Source organism: Hipposideros armiger, unplaced genomic scaffold, assembly GCF_001890085.2.
Source record: "Hipposideros armiger isolate ML-2016 unplaced genomic scaffold, ASM189008v1 scaffold_265, whole genome shotgun sequence".
Classification (NCBI taxonomy): Eukaryota; Metazoa; Chordata; class Mammalia; order Chiroptera; family Hipposideridae; genus Hipposideros; species Hipposideros armiger.
In genome coordinates, this window is record NW_017731615.1 from 761719 (window position 1) to 779786 (window position 18068).

Below are 18068 nucleotides of genomic sequence, written 5' to 3' on the forward strand. Positions count from 1 at the left end.
AATTACATAAAATAAAACCAGCTCTTAGCTGATCTCTGTTGTAATAATAATTCTTTCTTCCCTTTCTCCCTTCCTCCCTCCCCACCTCCTTCCTGGTTTCCTTTTTACCTTCTCTAAATATTTATTTCTTTCCAACTATGTATAAGGCACTAGGCATTCAAAGAATAACACATGGTAGGAATCACCTTCAAAATTTCGTTAGGTCCTCACACAGTTCTAGGAGGTGGGCAGGGCCGGTGCTGTTATCCATATTTTACAGGGGATATTGTTGTATCCATCTTACAGATAACAAGACTGAGGTTGAGAGAGGTAAAGTCACACACGTAGTGATAACTATTAATAATATTAACACAATAACAAACATTGATGAAGAACTTACCATACCTACCTGAGACTTTATTACATACACTCATTAAAAAACTACCTGGACGTTGGTCCAGAACAGGGGTCAGTAAACTTTTGAGATGGAAGAGCCAATCCTGTCCCTCACAACAATTTAAAAATTATTCGAGAGCCATAAAACAAATGAAATCACCGCTATGTGAATAATATCCTTTAAACATTTTATAAATGAAACTATGATAGTTTTATTTCCATTTTCAATTTTACTTCAGAGCCACATGTATGTACCCAAAGAGCCGCATGTGGCTCGCGAGCCGCAGTTTGCCGACCCCTGGCCCAGAAGAAAGCAATGGGACTAAATATATCATTATTACTAAGTGATATTTTAAGAAATGAAAGTCATTTTTCATCCTCCCTGGAAAGAACTTTCTTTTTTAAAAATTGCCTTTGCATGGTGAAATCTGTAAAAATACTTTTGAAGAATGCTCTTTAATAACCAACTGGATTTAAAAAAAAATATTTGGGTAGATGCTTGTCACTTGGTCTTTCGGATATGAAATGGATACACCATGTGCTGTTTTTTGTTTTGTTTTTCAGGATGGGGATTTTTTTTTCCACATTAAAAAATGCAGTATGAACTAAAAATAGTTGCCCTGGAGTAACAATCAGCATGCACAGAAATAGTTGGTCTGGTTGGGAACAGGATGGGAGAGTGCTCCCTTTGGAGCATTAAGTGTTTTTGAGTATGGTATTTTCTTTTCCAAACAAAGGACTGGCTAGGGAAGGAATCTTCAGGGGAAGGCTTAGGAGGAGGCAGCCATACTTGATCTGAGATGTGGTCTCATGCCGTATATTCATCTCACATCATTTATTGAGTGCCTGTCATTTTCGAGCAAGATGGTATCCCTGGTATCAAATTTCTTTTTCTCTACCCATTATAGAAACACTTTTCCTTAATATCTCTTTAACTTCACTCACTTGACTGTAGTTCTGTGCCTTTATGATAGAAAATAATGCAAATTTCAACTAGTCAGTAATTTAAATACATATTTATGGGATAGTTTGGAACTTAACCATCACTTACAATACTGTTTTTGTAAAAGAGTAAGTTCTGAATATTAAACAGCCAAATTAAAAAAAAAAGCGTTTTGTTTATTTTTTAAAATACAACCTGCTTTTAAATTGGAATTTTCACCATTACTCTCTTAAAAATTGTACAAAGTGTGACTTTTATTTGACTGGCTCATTCTTTGGTATTTTTGTCTTTTGACTTTGTTATTTAAAGAGCCTCATCTAGGTATGAAGCTTAAAAGCCACACAATTCCATTTAGATCATTTTGACAGTTAATATTGTTTTCTCACTTTGTACAGTATAATTTAGCATAGGGATACCTCTCATGTTGATAAAAATTTCTCCCTAAATATTCTTGAATAATAAAAATATTATCATAAGTGAACATCCATTGAGCGCCTGTCCATGTGCCACAGTCTCACGTGTATTATCTCCTTTAAGCCTCAGAACAGGCCTAGGACGTGGCTGATCATTTCGTTTTTACAGATGAAAGAAATAAGGCTTAGTGACATCAAGCTACTGGATCATGGTCACATGGCTAATTAGTGCTGGAACTAGAATTTGACTCTGAAGCTTGGGCTTTTAATCACTGGAATCAACTAAAGCTACATAATCAGTGGACGAAATTACATGAAGGCATAGAGATATATTCCAAAATGTCATCATTCATTCGTTTATTCAACAGATATGTCTTTGAGTGCTTGCTCTTTGTAGATCACGATGCTAAGTGTTGCAGGTATCTTGGTGAATCATCCATTTTCTATGTGATTTATACTCTTGTGGTGCATACAAACTAAGTATTTTGTTAGCCAAGTAATTACAGTACTGTTTACCTAAGTGAAACTTGATCTGAGGTTGAGGGGTGAGAGTCCACTAGGTAAGGTGTTATAGGTGGGAAACTTTCCTGATAGAGGAAATAGCATGTGCAAAGGCCCTGAGGCAAGAGGAACACAGTATGTTCAAACACTGAAAGGAGGACACTCACAGCCAGGGAGCAGAGTGGAGAGCAGCCTAAGGGAGGCCTCTTCATGTTTGTCCTTGGAAGGGTTTGGGTTTTTAACTTAGCAGCAGGAAGCTAATAAAGAACTTTAAGTAGAGAATTAATAGGAACAGATTTGTAAGGGCTACTCTGATGGGAATTAGAGAACAAACTGGAGGAGGGCGTGTGTCAGTTTAAAATAATATCCGATGAATTAGAGAAAATTACTGTGTAGAAGTCAGAGTGTTGACTGTGGGTCAGATGGCCTCCATTGAAGCCTAGCTTGGACTTTATTTGAGAGGCCATTTGCTAGTTATGCACCTTCGTTTGGCTCAGGTGCTGCTTAAGTGTAAGACAGGGACAATAGTACAGACCCCACCCCAGAAGAGAGTTGTCAGGAGGATTACATGAAAAAGTGGTAATCAACCATCCTCATTTGTAGATGAGACAACTGAGGCTTAGAACAGTGAAATGAGGCTTTTCATCACTGTTATTTATCTGGATGTTTGGAGTAAGAATGAGGGGAGTAGGAGATAAAGAAAGGTATAGGTCTGCAGGAAGAGAGCCTTCCCCAGAACAAAACAAACAAATGAACAAAACAATCTGGTGCAAGGTCCTGGAGAGGCTGGATCTTAGAATTGAAAGGGCGCAGGGTCCAGAAGCTCCATGAAATCCAGTTTCAGTTTGCTCCCCTATTTCCTTCTCCAGGGTAACAGAGGCCTGGGGATAGGATGTTTCAGTTTCCTTCCTTCATCTCTTGAAGGGCTAGGTTAGGTCAGGCTGTCCTAAAGCCTGGTTAAGCATACTCATAATAGAAATCCCTTCTGTCCCAAAAAAATCACCAATCAAAAATCTCCCCATTTGTTGTGTGATATCAGAAACTGCATTAGGAATGAGACAAAAATCCTTAATCACGTAACTAAAGATTAGAAAATTAAAAACACCTGTAAGACTATGTTTTAGCATAGCGGAGTTTCAAATTAGCCTACCCCGAATTAGAAATAACAAGGGAGGTGGGCACTTGATATCCAACATACACTAATGAGAATTGGGGTGGGGGTGAAGGGATGGGAGAGAAATGCAGGAGGGAGTGGGTGGGAGCTAAGATGATAAAATTTCGATGCTCATGAATTTTCTCCAGGATTTCCTGTGTTTACCTTTAAAAAGTGTGGAGACAAACAGAAGCTGGTCTTGAACTGTTTCTATGTATACAAACTCAGGAGTTCACCTTCCTCTGATTTGTGAATACATATTTAACATGACAGACTTAGTACAATAAATCACTCCAGTTGAAAAATATTTATTGAGCGCCTACTGTGAATTAGCCACTGTGGTAGGTGAAGGAGTGATCGCAGTAAGCAAAAGAGACATTCATGGAGGTTTTACTCTTAAATCATTTTGTTCCCAGAAATTTTATTGTTAAAGTCATCACTTAAGAAATGCTTATTAAATGAACAACATACTATTTTAAGATAGAACATTAAGGCAAGAAGATGGTTTTGGCCTTGACCTTGACATACCTACCAAGGCTCTATTCTCCAGATTAAAGAAAAAAACCCTTAAATATTTACGAACAGGATACTATATACAGCCATATGATAATTGATTAACCATAGGCCATTCTGTACGTCAAACCAGAAACAACTGAGACATGCATTTTTTACCTTTATCGCAGGCCTTTGTGGAGATTTCATTTGAACGGCAATTGAGTACAATTGATGTTCCCTTTTCTGAAACCTTTGCTGTTGTCTGTTTCAGGGCCGGCTTGATTCTCTAACAGAAGTGGATGACTCAGGACAGTTAACTATCAAATGCTCTCAGAATTACCTGTCTCTGGATTGTGGCATTACTGCTTTCGAACTGTCTGACTACAGTCCAAGCGAGGATTTGCTCAGCGGCCTGGGTGACATGACCTCTAGCCAGGTCAAAAGCAAACCCTTTGACTCTTGGAGCTACAGTGAGATGGAAAAGGAGTTCCCTGAGCTGATCCGAAGTGTCGGGTTACTTACGGTGGCAACTGACCCCATCCCTTCCAACTGCACTGAAGCAGTTAGTGAGGAGGCATCTCAAGTGTCTCTTTCTGCAGATGACAAAGGTGGATGTGAGGAGAACAATGCTTGCACCGTCCAGGAGCCACCAGGTGAAACGCAGGGGACGGCATCATCCGTGGAAGCTCCGCCCACTGCTGTTCAGTCCTCTTCCGAGACCGTGAAGCAAGAGTCCAACTCCTCTTCCCAGCTTGAAGCCAAGAACCAACAGCCTCTTCCTTGTGAAAATGCAACCCCCAAGCGGCCCATCCGAGATTGCTTTAATTATAACGAGGACTCTCCCACACAGCCCACATTACCCAAAAGAGGGCTTTTCCTTAAAGAGGAAACATTCAAGAATAATCTGAAAGGCGCTGATGGGAAGAAGCCGATGGCCGACCTTAAGCCTGAGATGAGCAGAAGCACCCCCTCGCTGGTGGAGCCCCCTGACAGATCCAAGCTTTGCCTGGTGTTACAGTCTTCCTACCCCAGCAGCCCTTCAGCTGCCAGCCAGTCCTACGAGTGTTTGCACAAGATGGGGAATGGATATCTTGAAAACACAGTCCAAAGTCACATTAAAGAAATCTCCTCCAGCCTGGGGAGGCTTAGCGACTGCCATAAAGAGAAACCTCGACTTAAAAAGCCACGAAAGACCCCAGAAGAAAAGGCTCCTCTGTGCCGCCCAGCTGAACAGGGGACTGGTTCAGGCCAACGGACTGAAACCGTGAGGAGCTCAGCAGTGCCCAATGGAATTCCTCCTTGTCCTTCCAAGGCCGTAGAGGGGCCAGACATGGATTCGGCTTCCACATCCTCATTGGAGCCGTGCAATCAGAGAAGCTGGAATGCCAGGTTGCCAGTGCAGTCAGAAACGTCCAGTTCACCACCTTGTACTCAAAGCAGCGAATCTACGGCGGACTCAGACACTATTATGTCCCCGGGACCCCTTCTCTCAAAACACAAAAGCCAAAAAAGTTACTCCTTCTCCCCAAGCCACGTGACCAGGAACGGTCAGGTTGTGGAGGCCTGGTATGGCTCCGATGAGTACCTGGCCCTGCCCTCTCACCTGAAGCAGACAGAAATCCTAGCTTTGAAGCTGGAAAACTTAACCAAACTTCTGCCTCACAAACCCAGAGGAGAAACGATTCAGAATATTGACGACTGGGAACTGTCTGAAATGAATTCAGATTCTGAGATCTACCCAACGTACCATGTCAAGAAGAAGCATATGAGGTTAGGCAGGGTGTCGCCAAGTTCCTCCAGCGACATCGCCTCTTCGCTGGGGGAGAGCATTGAATCTGGGCCCCTGAGTGACATTCTTTCTGACGAGGAGCTGTGCATGCCTCTCTCCGGCGTGAAAAAATACATTGACGTGAAGTCCGAGAGAGCTTCATCCTCTGAGAAAAATGAGAGCCATTCTGCCACAAAAACTGCTTTAATTCAGAAACTGATGCAAGATATTCAACACCAAGACAACTATGAAGCCATATGGGAAAAAATCGAGGTAAGCTGGTCTTCTCCTCTTACCTGATTTTTGGAAGTAATGCTGGGAAAAGTTCTACCCCTCCTCCTCCCCATTATAAAATGTATTGGTGTTTTTGGTGAACATGACTGATTCCCCAAAGAAAGAAAAGAAAAAGCACGAAGATCACTGTATTGTGACAGAGTGTGTATCGGTAGGAGCTGCCCTCGTCAATGCATGATGTGCCCCTACGGAGTATAGCATTCTCTGTTGATATTGCTGAAGCGTAACATGGCTCCTGATAAGTGGTGGACCCCCTTGGGTGGAATACAAAGTAAAGTAGAACAGTAGCTGTGCGCACACCTGTACCTCAGGAATATGTGAATGGAATATTCCAGTTGCCCTCAGTGCTTTTCGTTCTAACCCCAGAGTAGGTTCCACACCTCCAGTGTTAACTTTCTGTGGTAATAGACCAGATGTTTCTAATTTGGGGGGGGGGGATCTTTGCTTTTCTTCAGTCTTCCTCCTCTTTGAGGCTTCTGGCCAATAGCCATGCTACCTATACTCTGGACCATCCATGGGTTCTGAGATGGGGAGTTGATATTTTGGGTAAATCTGTACTTTTAGAATGTGGTATTATTAAATGTGTTGAAAGTTTTGAGGACAGACATCAAAATTCCTAGTACTGAACTCCATTATATAAGATGTGATGTAAGACGCTAAATAAAAGTATAGAGCAGTCCCCCCTTAGCCACAGGGGATACCTTCCAAGACCCCTGGAGGATACTTGAAACTGCAGATAGTACCAAACCTGTATACTATGCTTTTTCCTATACATACATACCTATGATAAAGTTTATAAATTAGACACAGTAAGAGAACAACAATATAACTAATAAAATAGAACAACTGTAAGAGTATACTGTACCAAAAGTTATGTGAATGTGGCCTCTCTCTCTCAAAATATGTTATTGTAATCATCCCTTACTTGCAGTAAATGGCTTAGTGTCACTTGTTTCTGGGGACCCCTTGCCGAAGCCTTTGTGGAGGCTGGGTGCTCTCTGGAGCAGCACACTGCCGTCACTTGGACCATGTCTTCTGTTCATGGCTTCCACCCACAAACTTAATGCCTTTTCCATCTTAACTAAGCACTTTTCACGCATTGTTGTCCTAACTTCTTCAGTTTGAAGTATGACAGCAAAATTAGCATGCATTTCTTTATTCCTTCTTAATAATTTCATGGATAGAAGATTCATTCTTACTGTAGATCTTAGCAACCCCAGATCTGACTTTTATTTTCTTTTATTATTAAGTTGAAAATTTTTACCATTTCACTTAAAGGAAACACTTTATGGCTTCTCTTTGACGTATCCAAATTGCCAGCATCGCTAGTCTTGTGCTTTGGGGCCATTATTAAGTAACATGAGGGTTACTTGAACACAAGCCCTGCTATACAGAAACCGAGACAGTTGCCCTGATAATCCAGATGGCTACTAAGGGGTCGACGGGCCTCTTTGGTGCTCCTGGAACAAATCGAGCATGCCTGTCCTGTAGGACCTTGTCAGCCCCTCTGCCTGTGTCCTCTCCAAAAGATGCCTTCACTTCTAATTCCTTCCCCTCTTCTGAGGCTTTGCTCATATCAGCTTCTCAGGGAAGCCTACCTTCACCATCTTTTAAAAGGTGTAATCTGATTTTCTTGTTTTTCCTACAGCTCTCACCATATTCTGTCATTTTATATAGTTCTCATATTTGTTATGTTTATTATTTTTTATTTGTCTCCCCTGCTAGTATGGGAGCTCTTTGAGGGCAGGCATATTTATCTGTTTCATTTGCTAATGAATCTTGTGTACCTAGAACAGTACCTGGTACATAATAGATGCTCAGTCAAGACTGTTGAATGAATGAATCTCCATTTTAGAGCAGAGGAAACTGAGTTCAGAGAGATAACATTGCTTTTCCTAAGCAGCACAGCTAATAAGTCATGGAGCCAGACTTCAAGCCCCATCTCCTTTGCTCTTCCCACTGGATAAAGTCTTGAGAATAGAAAAATTCTCCGAGAGAATGGGGATGGATGGAGAAGTCAAGGGGAGTGACAACTGAGTTTCAAGTTGTAGCCCAGTTATGAGGCAGGAATTCGGAAGAGGCCCAGCTGTGGGGAGCAGGAAGGGTCAGAGAGGATTCTCGGGTGTTAAGCAAATGAAGGGAGGAGAGATGTTTAGTAAGATGGATGTTAGCTCCATTCTTTGCCAAAGGGAGATCAAGAAGAATAAGGATAAAAGAAAAATCCAACCTTTCGGTTTGTTTCAAAGACTCAATGAGAAAAGTCCCTTACAGAAAAGGGGACTTAATGAAAGAGTGGAGGTGGAAGCTGTACTATAGATGATTAAGGAGAGAGAGAGAATCATTCCTTCACAGCTCAAGGAATCGGGTTGTGAAAGCAATATATGAGACAAAGGATGAGAGTTGAAAGTCAAGACAAAGAAAAGTTTCTTTTAAAAAATTGAAGCTTATTTTAAGGCAGAAATAAAAGGCCCAGTAGCAAGAGAGCTTGAGGTGGCTGGAAAGAGTATAGAAATGTGGCACATACCGAGACAGAAAAGGGGGGCCTGGGGAGCCCCATGAGATGGGTTCTGGCTTGATACTAAGAGTTATAAATACTGAAGAATTTGTCCTGCTTCCAATTCCACCTGCACCAAATGAACAGTGATGTTTCCTCTTCTCATTATACCCCAGGTTCTCCCCTATCTTCTCTCTGGGTCGCCCAGAGCATAGGCAGAAGGCACACAGAAGCCTGCTAACAGTGAGAGGCTCTGGGGCTGTGACAGAATCCTTGGGTCACACCTTAGTGACGAGGGTCTGAGATGCCATTGAGGCTCCGGCCACTCTCCACTCCTCACATGTATGTCTCTTTTAGTCAGCTGGTTTTGTGAATGTGAAAGATTTCTTTTTAGTGTGTATTTCCTATTCGTTAGAAAAATTAATTTCTTTGACTAGATAATGTGTTTACATGGTTTAAAAAAAACATATGTTTAAAACTATCCAGTAAAAACCCTGTCTCATCCTTATTCTTCATCTCGTGCTCCCATTTCTCTCTAGGTGGTCACTTGTTTTTAGTTCTTATGTTCTTTAAGAAGTTCTTTCCACATGTACAAGCAAATGCAAACATATCTATTAAGCAATATTTTAAAACCCAGGAAAAAAATCGCAACCTATCCTTCTCTACAAATAAAAATGCCTGTTAACTCTGTTCTTAAGTGATGGTCCCTTTCCCAGTCTCTCTGTGGGGGTTGAGGAGACATTGTTCAAATGTGGCTGATTTCCTCAGAACTTCTTGTGTGGATTAAGTAATCAGCATCTCAGGTCTGAGTGCATACTTCCTGAGAGAGCTTCTCAAGACATAAAATTAAAAGTGAAAAACTGAATCAAGCCATTGAACTAGATTAATTTGTTATGATACATTTAAAAAACAGGGCTGGCCGAGTGGCTCAGTTGGTTAAAAGTTAGCTTAAGAGCGTGAGCACTGAACAACAGGGCCACCAATTTGATTCCCACATGGGCTAGTGACATTGCACCTGAGCTGAGCTGCCAACAGGTGGCAGGATGGCTCAGCTGGTGACAGCATATGCTCCTAACAACAAGACTGCCTGTTCGATGGTGGGCTACGCCCGCACACAACTAAGACTGAACTTGGCACCTTGAGCTGAGATGCCACTCGGATGGCTCAGTGGATAGACCATGCGCTCTTAACAATAAGGCTGCTGGTTCGACGCCCACATGGGATGGTGGCTACGCCCACCTGCAACTAAGATTGTAACACAGCACCTTGAGCTTAGAGGTGACGGGCAGCCAGATGGCGACTGGCGCCCTCCATAACTAAGATTGAAGAACAACAACTTGGCTGGTCCTCTTCCCCAATTCCCCAGCACTGTTCCCCTCCTCCAATAAAAAAAAATAGAACTACCATATGACCCAGCTTCTGGGTACTTATCCAAAAAACCCCAAGATAGTAATTCAAAAAGACATATGCACCCCTATGTTTATTGCAACTTTATTTACTATAGCCAAGATATGGAAGCAATTTAAGTGTCCATCGACAGATGACTGGATGAAAATGAAGTGGAACATATATACAATAAAATATTACCCAGCCATAAAAAAGAATGAAATCTTGCCATTTGCAACAACATGGATGGAACTAAAGGGTATTATGCTAAGTGAAATGAGTCAGACAGAGAAAGACAAATACCATATAATCTCACTTATATGTGGAATCTAAAACAAAAAACAAACAAACAAAACAGAAACAAACTCATAAATTCAGAGAACAAACTTATGGTAGCCAGATGAGAGGGGGGCTAGAAGGATGGATGAAAGGGAAAGGGATTAAGATGTACAAATTGCCAGTTATAAAAATGGTCACGGGGATATAAAATACAGCACAGGGAACGTAGTCAATAATATGGTAATAACTATGTATAGTGCCAGGTGAGTGCTAGACTAGTCAGGGGGATCATTTCATAAATTATATAAATGTCTAGCGACTATGTTGTATACCTGAAACTAATATAATATTGTATGTCAACTGTAATTAAAAAGTAAAAAAAAAATAGAATAAAAGCAATGAAGGGTAAGGAGGGAAGGACATGTCTGGAGCAGATGGAATCAAACAGAATGATGAAAAATTAACAGCATGATATCTGGACATATGTGATAAAGTAAGAGGGGTCTGGCAAAGTATAGCTCATAGACCAAATCTGACCCAAATGCCTAATTCTTAAAATAACGTTTTATTGGGACATAGTTGTACTCATCACCTAGGACTGCTTTTTGCTGCGATGACAGAGTTCAGGGGTTGTAATAACAGAGACCAATGGCTTGCAAAGCCCCACACATTTACTTCCTGGTCTTTTATAGAAAAAATTTGCTGGCCCCTGAGGTGGGTAGTCATTGATGCCAGATGAACGGATGATTCCTAATGGGGCTGGCAGGACGCAGTGCTGTGTGGTGCCACCTCAGTGAGGCGTTTCAGGAGACCTGTCCTTTGAGATACAGTGCACGCTCCCTTTCTCATGTCACGGGCTTCCGGCTCACACCAAGTTCTCAAAACTCATCATGGAAGACATGAATCCGTGAGGTTGGACTCATTGGTACCAAGTATATGGATGCATGACATAGCTGATCCCTTTTCCCCCCAGAGATATAAATGTCTTTACATGCAAGATGAAGGCATCTCAACTACAGTTCAATGACTCAGCTGTCGTTAGCATTTTAGCTCAGAGATATCGCTAACCCGATTTTAAAAACTTCTTTGGAGCCAGCTAAGGATCTCCTTGCACATAAGTTATTTCAGATTTAGTGCAGCAAATACTTAGCTAATTGCTTGCTCTTTGTAACTAGGCTATCTAAAATTGCATTCAAGTCTGTGGTAGCAGCACACAGGCAGCTGCTGCCTAGACATGGAGCTGGGAAAATGTCAGTCATGCCAGAACATGAATGCAGAAGAGGCCTGGTCCTGGGATTAACTTGGCACTGTTTTCTGCATTTCTTTTTCCAAGAGGTAAAATGGTCCAGACAGGACCCATTCTCTCTTTTATCCTCATTTTGGCCGTATGTTGACACATCTATGATACCACACGGATGGTGGCAGTCATTAAAGTAATATTATGTTGTCCTGAGTTCTCTTTTCTTTTCCTTTTTTCATTGTTATGGTAAAAAACGTATAACATAAAATTCACCATCTTAACCATTTTTAAGTGTACAGGTTAGTAATGTTAACTATACTCATATCACTGTGAAACAGATCTCCAGAGCTTTTTCATCTTGCAAATCTGAAACCATACCCATTAAACAACTGCCCTTTTCCTCCTCCCCAGTCCCTGGTAACCATTCTACTTTCTGTTTCTATGCATTTGACTACTTCAGATGCCTCGTATAAGTAGAATCATATGGTGTTTGTCTTTTTTGTGACTGGCTTATTTTACTTAGCATAATGTCTTCAAGGTTTATCCATGTTTTAGCATAGGATATTTTTTTTAGCATATTTCTCTTTAAGGCCTGAAAAATATTCCACCGTATGAATGTACCACATTTTATTTATTTGCTCATCTGTGGTTGGATATTTGTCTTGTTTCCCCCTCTTGGCTATTGTGAATACTGCTACTATGAACACGGGTGTGCAAATATGTCTTTGAGACCTCATTTTCAATTTTTTGGGGTATATATCCAGAAATGGAATTGCTGGGTAGTTCTACTTTTAATTTTTTGAGGAACCTCCATACTGTTTTACATAGTAGTTGTTCCATTTTATAATCCCAACAACAGTACATAAGAATTCTAATTTCTCCACATCCTTGCCAGCATTTGTTTTCTGTTTTTGTTTTGTTTTGTTTTTATAGCAGCCATACTAATGAGTGTGAGGTGATATCTCATTGTGGGTTTGATTTGCATTTTACTGATGATTAGTGATGTTGAGCATCTTTTCATATGCTTATTGGTCATTTGTGTATCATCTTTGGAGAAGTGTCTGTTCAAATTCTTTGCCCATTTTAAAATTGGGTTATTTGAGTTTTTGTTGTTGAGTTGTATGAGTTCTTTATATATTCTGGATATTAACCACTTATCATATGTATGATTTGCAAATATTTTCTCCCATCCTGTAGGCTGCCTTTTCACTGTTTACTGGGTCCTTTGAATCACAGAAATGTTAACGTAGAATGATATAGTCCCATTTGTCTATTTTTATTTTTATTGCCTGTGCTTCTGGTGTCATATGCAAGAAATCATTGCATGTCCGATGTCATGAAGCTTTTCTTCTGTCTGTGTTTTCTTCTAGAAGTTTTATGTCTTCAGTTTAAGTCTTTGAATTCTCTTTTCTTTTGTCTCAGTGTGATGAACTCTCATATTTTAAAGATCTCACCAAAAGTTTTCTTGTAGGATGGGACACAGCTTCAAGGCTAGGGCCAAGCCATCTTCAGGAATTTATCTTTAAAAAAACAACAACAAAAACATTTAGGAGTCACTCTTTTTTTAAAAAAAAAGTCCTGGCTATGCTTTACTTGATTTGTAATTTGAATAAGTTCCATTGAAACATAGCTGTATCTTTCTTTATTCACCCCAGAGTAACTTACAACCAAGATGTGCTATAAATTTAATTCTCAACTGCCTTTGATGTTTCTTTTATACCAACCATGTACATCTTCCTAGTGTTGGTGGAGTGGTAGTCTGCTCCTTGGTGTTGGTAATGACCTCTTAAGAGCATCCTCTCATATAGGAAGCATTTTAAGGTTACTGGATTCCACGGTTCTTCACTGGTATTGCATTTTGTACCTTTCCCTTATGCTAACCTTTTCACTTCAGGTGCTGGTCTTCCTCTTTTCTGAGTTCTCTCTCTTCCTTATATTTTTCTCTCCCATTCCTTTTTTTACTTTTCTTATGGACTATATAGTTTTCACTCTCTGGCACCTATTTTCCTTTTAAACTCCCCCCACCCCAAGAATATCTTATATTTTCTCCCTCTAATATCATTCTAGAGAATCTCAGATTCCAAATATGAGAACACTATGAGCTGGGTCTCCATCAGCATTCAAGCTTGAACCCTTGACATTTCCAGTGCATTTCTCAATCTTAGAAATGTGTATTCAGAGCGTTGAGGAATTGTTTAGGTGCAAGAATAAAGACAACAAGAATTTAGTTTAAATATATAGGAACAAGCCAGATTCTTAAACATTTGGGCAGGCTCAGCTTTGTAATTAAAAATGAAAGATTCAAGAGTCCTAAAGGATCAGACATTGAACATGAGTTGGTAGTTGAGATGATTATTCCACAAGATCTATAAAAGCAGAATGCTGTAGGAATTCTGAGTACTCTTTTTTTTTTAAGATTTTTATTGGGGAATTGGGGGAAGGGGAACAGACAAGTTGCTGCCCTTTTGTTCTTCAGTCTAGTTGTGGAGGACGTTGCTTCACTGGCCCAAGTTGGCACCATCATTGCGCTCTTCCCGGGCGAGGCAGATCAGTCGCTGGCTTCTGGACGGCCGCTCACTGAGGCTGCTGGCTACACACGGTAGCCCATGGCAACCCACCTGCTGTCGCCAGCGACTCACGGCAGCCCAGCTCCTCACGGCAGCCCAGCTCCAGGTCGAGCTGTTGTTCAGCATCTTAGTTGTGGAGGGCAGTGTCACTGGCCCTCATATGTGGGATCCGAACCGGGGCCCTCTGGCATCCCAAGCCAGCTCTTAACCAACGCGCCACTTGGCTGGTCCTCTGAGTACTCTTCTGTATTTATACAATGCACAATCTAAAATTTTGTTTTAGATTCTGGACTTAGAACTTAAGAGAGATATGACAACATAATTGTAGCCTCTGTGCTTATTAAATAAGATAATATTTGATAGGTGCCAAGTAGGAAGTCATACAATGGGAAGCAGAGGAGGATAATAAGAAGTGTAGCGAGACCAAGCATCACAGAAGAGGGATTGATTGAGCTGGGCCTTTAAGTAGAAATTAGACAACAGCAGAGATGAGGCGGTAGGATGTTAGTGACAGAGGCTTGGGCATAAGCCAAGACTTTTTAAGGTATATTTGAGAAATAGTAAAGAAAGCAGCTGGGTATTTTGGCGTATAGACTAAACCTTGATCAACAATGAAACCTCAAAATATTATATAGTAAGATCAAAGACTTTTTCTCTCACACATAACAAGAGGTAGGCGGATAGTCCAGGGAAGATAGAGGCCATGTAGGAATCCAGGTACCCTCTCTCTGTTGCTCTTATACTGCGGCTCCCTAATACCGTGTCTTTGTTCCAGCTCACCAAAAGGGGAAGTGGAGAGCACCCAGCTTTCTTCTTAAAGATATGGCTTGCGAGTGGCCCACGCCACTTCTGTTCATATTCCATTGGCCCAGACTTTGTTGTATATGTGGTACCACGTTACTGCAGTAGAGTTTGGGAAATGAGTCTCTAGGCTATAAACACTGGGAGGGAGACGTCTCTTCAACCAACTGCTAATTAGGATAGAGTTTGTTGAAGGGAAGGGGAGTCTACAGCTAGAAAGAAAGCATAGGGCCAAATTATGATGGACTTTGAATTTCAAGTGTTTGCTTAGCAAAGACAACAAATAAATACTTGTCTAATGAAAGCATGAATAAATGAGTAAGTGAATGTATCATGCAGTTGGAACTTTGTCCCCTAGGAGTTACAAGTTGACTCTAAGAGGGGCAGACAGATAATATAAATGAGTCATACAGCCAGGTGTAAGCGGGGCGTGACAGAGACCAAGCTGGAGGGTACGTGCGGCGTCTAAGGGAGAGGCACTACTTAGCTCCAGGCGATGGTATGGAACGTGGGCCCTGTGGAGCAAGATCTGGCTTTTTTTTTTGAAGTAGGAAACCTGGGTTTCAGGTGCCAATTTCCAATTTTTTAACGTTAGGTCTAAACAATTTTAAAACAGACCAACTAAAACACGTCCATAGCATAGATTTGGCCTTCAAGTCACTAAGTTGCCATCTTTGTAAAGATGAGCAACTACTTGAAACTTTGGCCCCGAGAGTTGGTAGTTCCGAGGTGAACCTGGCAGTGATCTGCTGGATATACCTCTGGGGAAGTGGTTCTCGGTTGTGGCTGCACCTTGTAATCAACTGGGGAGCTTTGAAAACAATGCCAAGCTCAGGCCTCACCCAAGGCCAGGGAAGTCAGGCTCTCCAGAGAAGAGTATTTTTTAAAGCTTTCCAAGCAACTCTGTGATGTGTGGTCAAGGTTGGGAGCTAATGCTCAAAGGCTGTTCTTGAAGGTTATTGAAATAGCGTGCACATGTGGTAAAAGAGTCTGAACTGTGGTTTTGGAAGCCGACTCAGGAAAGAGAGGACAAATCGATAAAATGTTGTGGCTTTTTTCAAATAAGAGAATGGAGAAAAATAAATAAGAGGGTGGAGGAATGGGGTCAAGAGTTGAGATTTCAAGCCAAGATTTGGGGACCTGGAGATGTAAGGAATTTAATAAATGGTTCCAAGAGACATATAAAATTAACATTCACATTAGATGAAGGCGTGGGGGAGTAAATGTTATCTTACATGCAAACGTTGTGGCCAAATACAAGTGGAGAATTGTACATCAACATAACATTAAAAAAAAAAAAGGAGGCTACACAATTCTTTTAAATGCTATTAACCTTTCGTGTATATTTTATTTGTTGCAAGCCAGGAAAAGCTGTGAATTAATATTACTAATAGATTTGTTGAGCTGGCATGTCAAGGTCATTGCTCAATGTTGGGAGACAAGAACCACAGGGATCCAAAGCAAATTCCTTCCTGGTTAACACGCAAGGAATGTCTCTCAGCCCTGCAGTCAGTTGGGTTTCTGCGGAGCCTCAGCGGGGTCTTGAAGCTTTATCAGCGATGATTTTGCGCCACCGTGAGGCTGAAGCCTGCCATTGCATCTGGTTTGGGGCCTCTGAAATATACAGGAAAGCTGCAGTTTTTCTGTTTGCAGTTTTAAACATTAAGATGAAAGTAGTTTTTTACTTGCTTGGTATTGAAAGGCTATACGATTAAATAATATTTTGTTGTATCAAGATGATGACAGCACCTAACCACATTTGACAGCAATTATTTCTATAATGATGGAACTCCAAAGAGGAACAGACTCAGTGTTGTATTTTTAAATTCAACTAAAATAATTTTTAGGACATTAGTGAAGTCTTATTTCTCCTTAAGCCTAAAGTAATGACTTTACATAAGTCATAGAGTGTTTTGGAAAGATAGCAATTTAAGAAAATGAAACAAAACCTTGACATTTTTTGCCCACTGATAACGTGTCAAGCAAGATGCTAAGAGGTATATTCACTTAACACATCATCACATTTAATTCTGAAGAAAAAAATTCCTCTCTGATGCAGACACTCCTATTATATCCCTATTTTACCAATGAGGACGGAGATACACAGGGAAGTTTGTAATTTATTCAAAAATATAGGACTTGAAGGCAGGAACTTTGGGCCCAATTCACAGCCCCACACTTTTTAGTCACGAAAACTTGAATAAGTCACTAAAAGTTTACTGTTTACACCTCTTAGTCTTTAAATGGAATGTTAATTATATTCATCATGTCAATGCACAGGTTATTGTATGAAATTACAGAGAGCAAAAGCTTGTTGTAAACTGTAAGGACTACATAAATACTGGTCTCATCATTTATTATGTCTTTTCCTATGAATCCAGGGTGTTTGCATCAACAATAGTAGAAAGAGTTAGAATAAGAATCTTAAATCTGTCCCTCAGTAGCACTGTGACCCTGGAAACTTAATCTCCCAAGCCTCAGCTTTGAAAAATAAACATTAATAAAGAAACTGAATGGGATGATCTCTAAGATACTTCTGAATTCTGAAATTTTACAAGAGACTGACTATGAGGCATAACTAGGAGAAGCAGCCATCTCTCTCTAAAATATTCACTGGAATATGTCACTTCAACGTGGTTGGCTTCTGTTCTGGGGGAATTTCTCTTAGGAGATTGTAATGGTGAGTGAATGTGGGGCTGTGACATTAATGAGGCCAGAGATATGAAACTCCATGTTGCATTCCTAGCCCTGTAATATGAGAAGGACCAGACATCCTAGAGGAATTTGGGGCCTTGCTTGAGTCTGTAAAGATGCCAAGAGACCAGGGACAATGGTGAGAGTAAACAAACGAGTAACCAAGTAAGAATTCGATGTGGATTAGCCTGAGTTTAGAGCAAATGAAGTCAGCTACATGAAGCAGATCGGAAACATTCACATTGACAGGTTTTGCATTACTACGCCTTAAAATTACCTGCCAGCACTGCTGTTTGTGCTCTCTTCAGACAAGAGGGGGAAATCATTCCAAGAGAGGGGGGGCTCTGTGTCAGGGTTGCTCATGATGTCAGACCATGTCCGAGGCTGTGGAGATACAATGTAAATAATATTGGCTTGGTGTTTGCATGGTGAATAAGCAACTTTACCCAGGAAAGTTGCTGCCTGTAAACTCGGGCCCAGGTAGTTTCCATCTTTCTGGTTCATGAGGTTCCATGCATTACTTTTTAGGAAGCTAATGGCTTTACCATCTGCCTTCCTTATTTATCTAGGAATACACAAGTTATTTTGTTTTTTAATGCTTTTAAAATAATCAAACTAGAGAGGTGTCACTTATAGGTGGTGTTCTGATATTTCTGAATTTGTCT

General features: G+C 40.8%; 1 protein-coding gene across 6 annotated transcripts in view; it reads left to right on the top strand.

Annotated features, from left to right (window-relative positions):
• The window catches only part of AKAP6 (A-kinase anchoring protein 6), a 473754-nt gene that overhangs the window by 194792 nt on the left and 260894 nt on the right, over positions 1-18068 (top strand). For all 6 annotated transcript variants that reach the window (XM_019656775.1, XM_019656773.1, XM_019656770.1 and 3 more), the window contains one exon: positions 4152-5921. In XM_019656775.1, the coding sequence (XP_019512320.1) occupies positions 4152-5921 (1770 nt within the window). The remainder of the gene's footprint in view (positions 1-4151; positions 5922-18068) is intronic.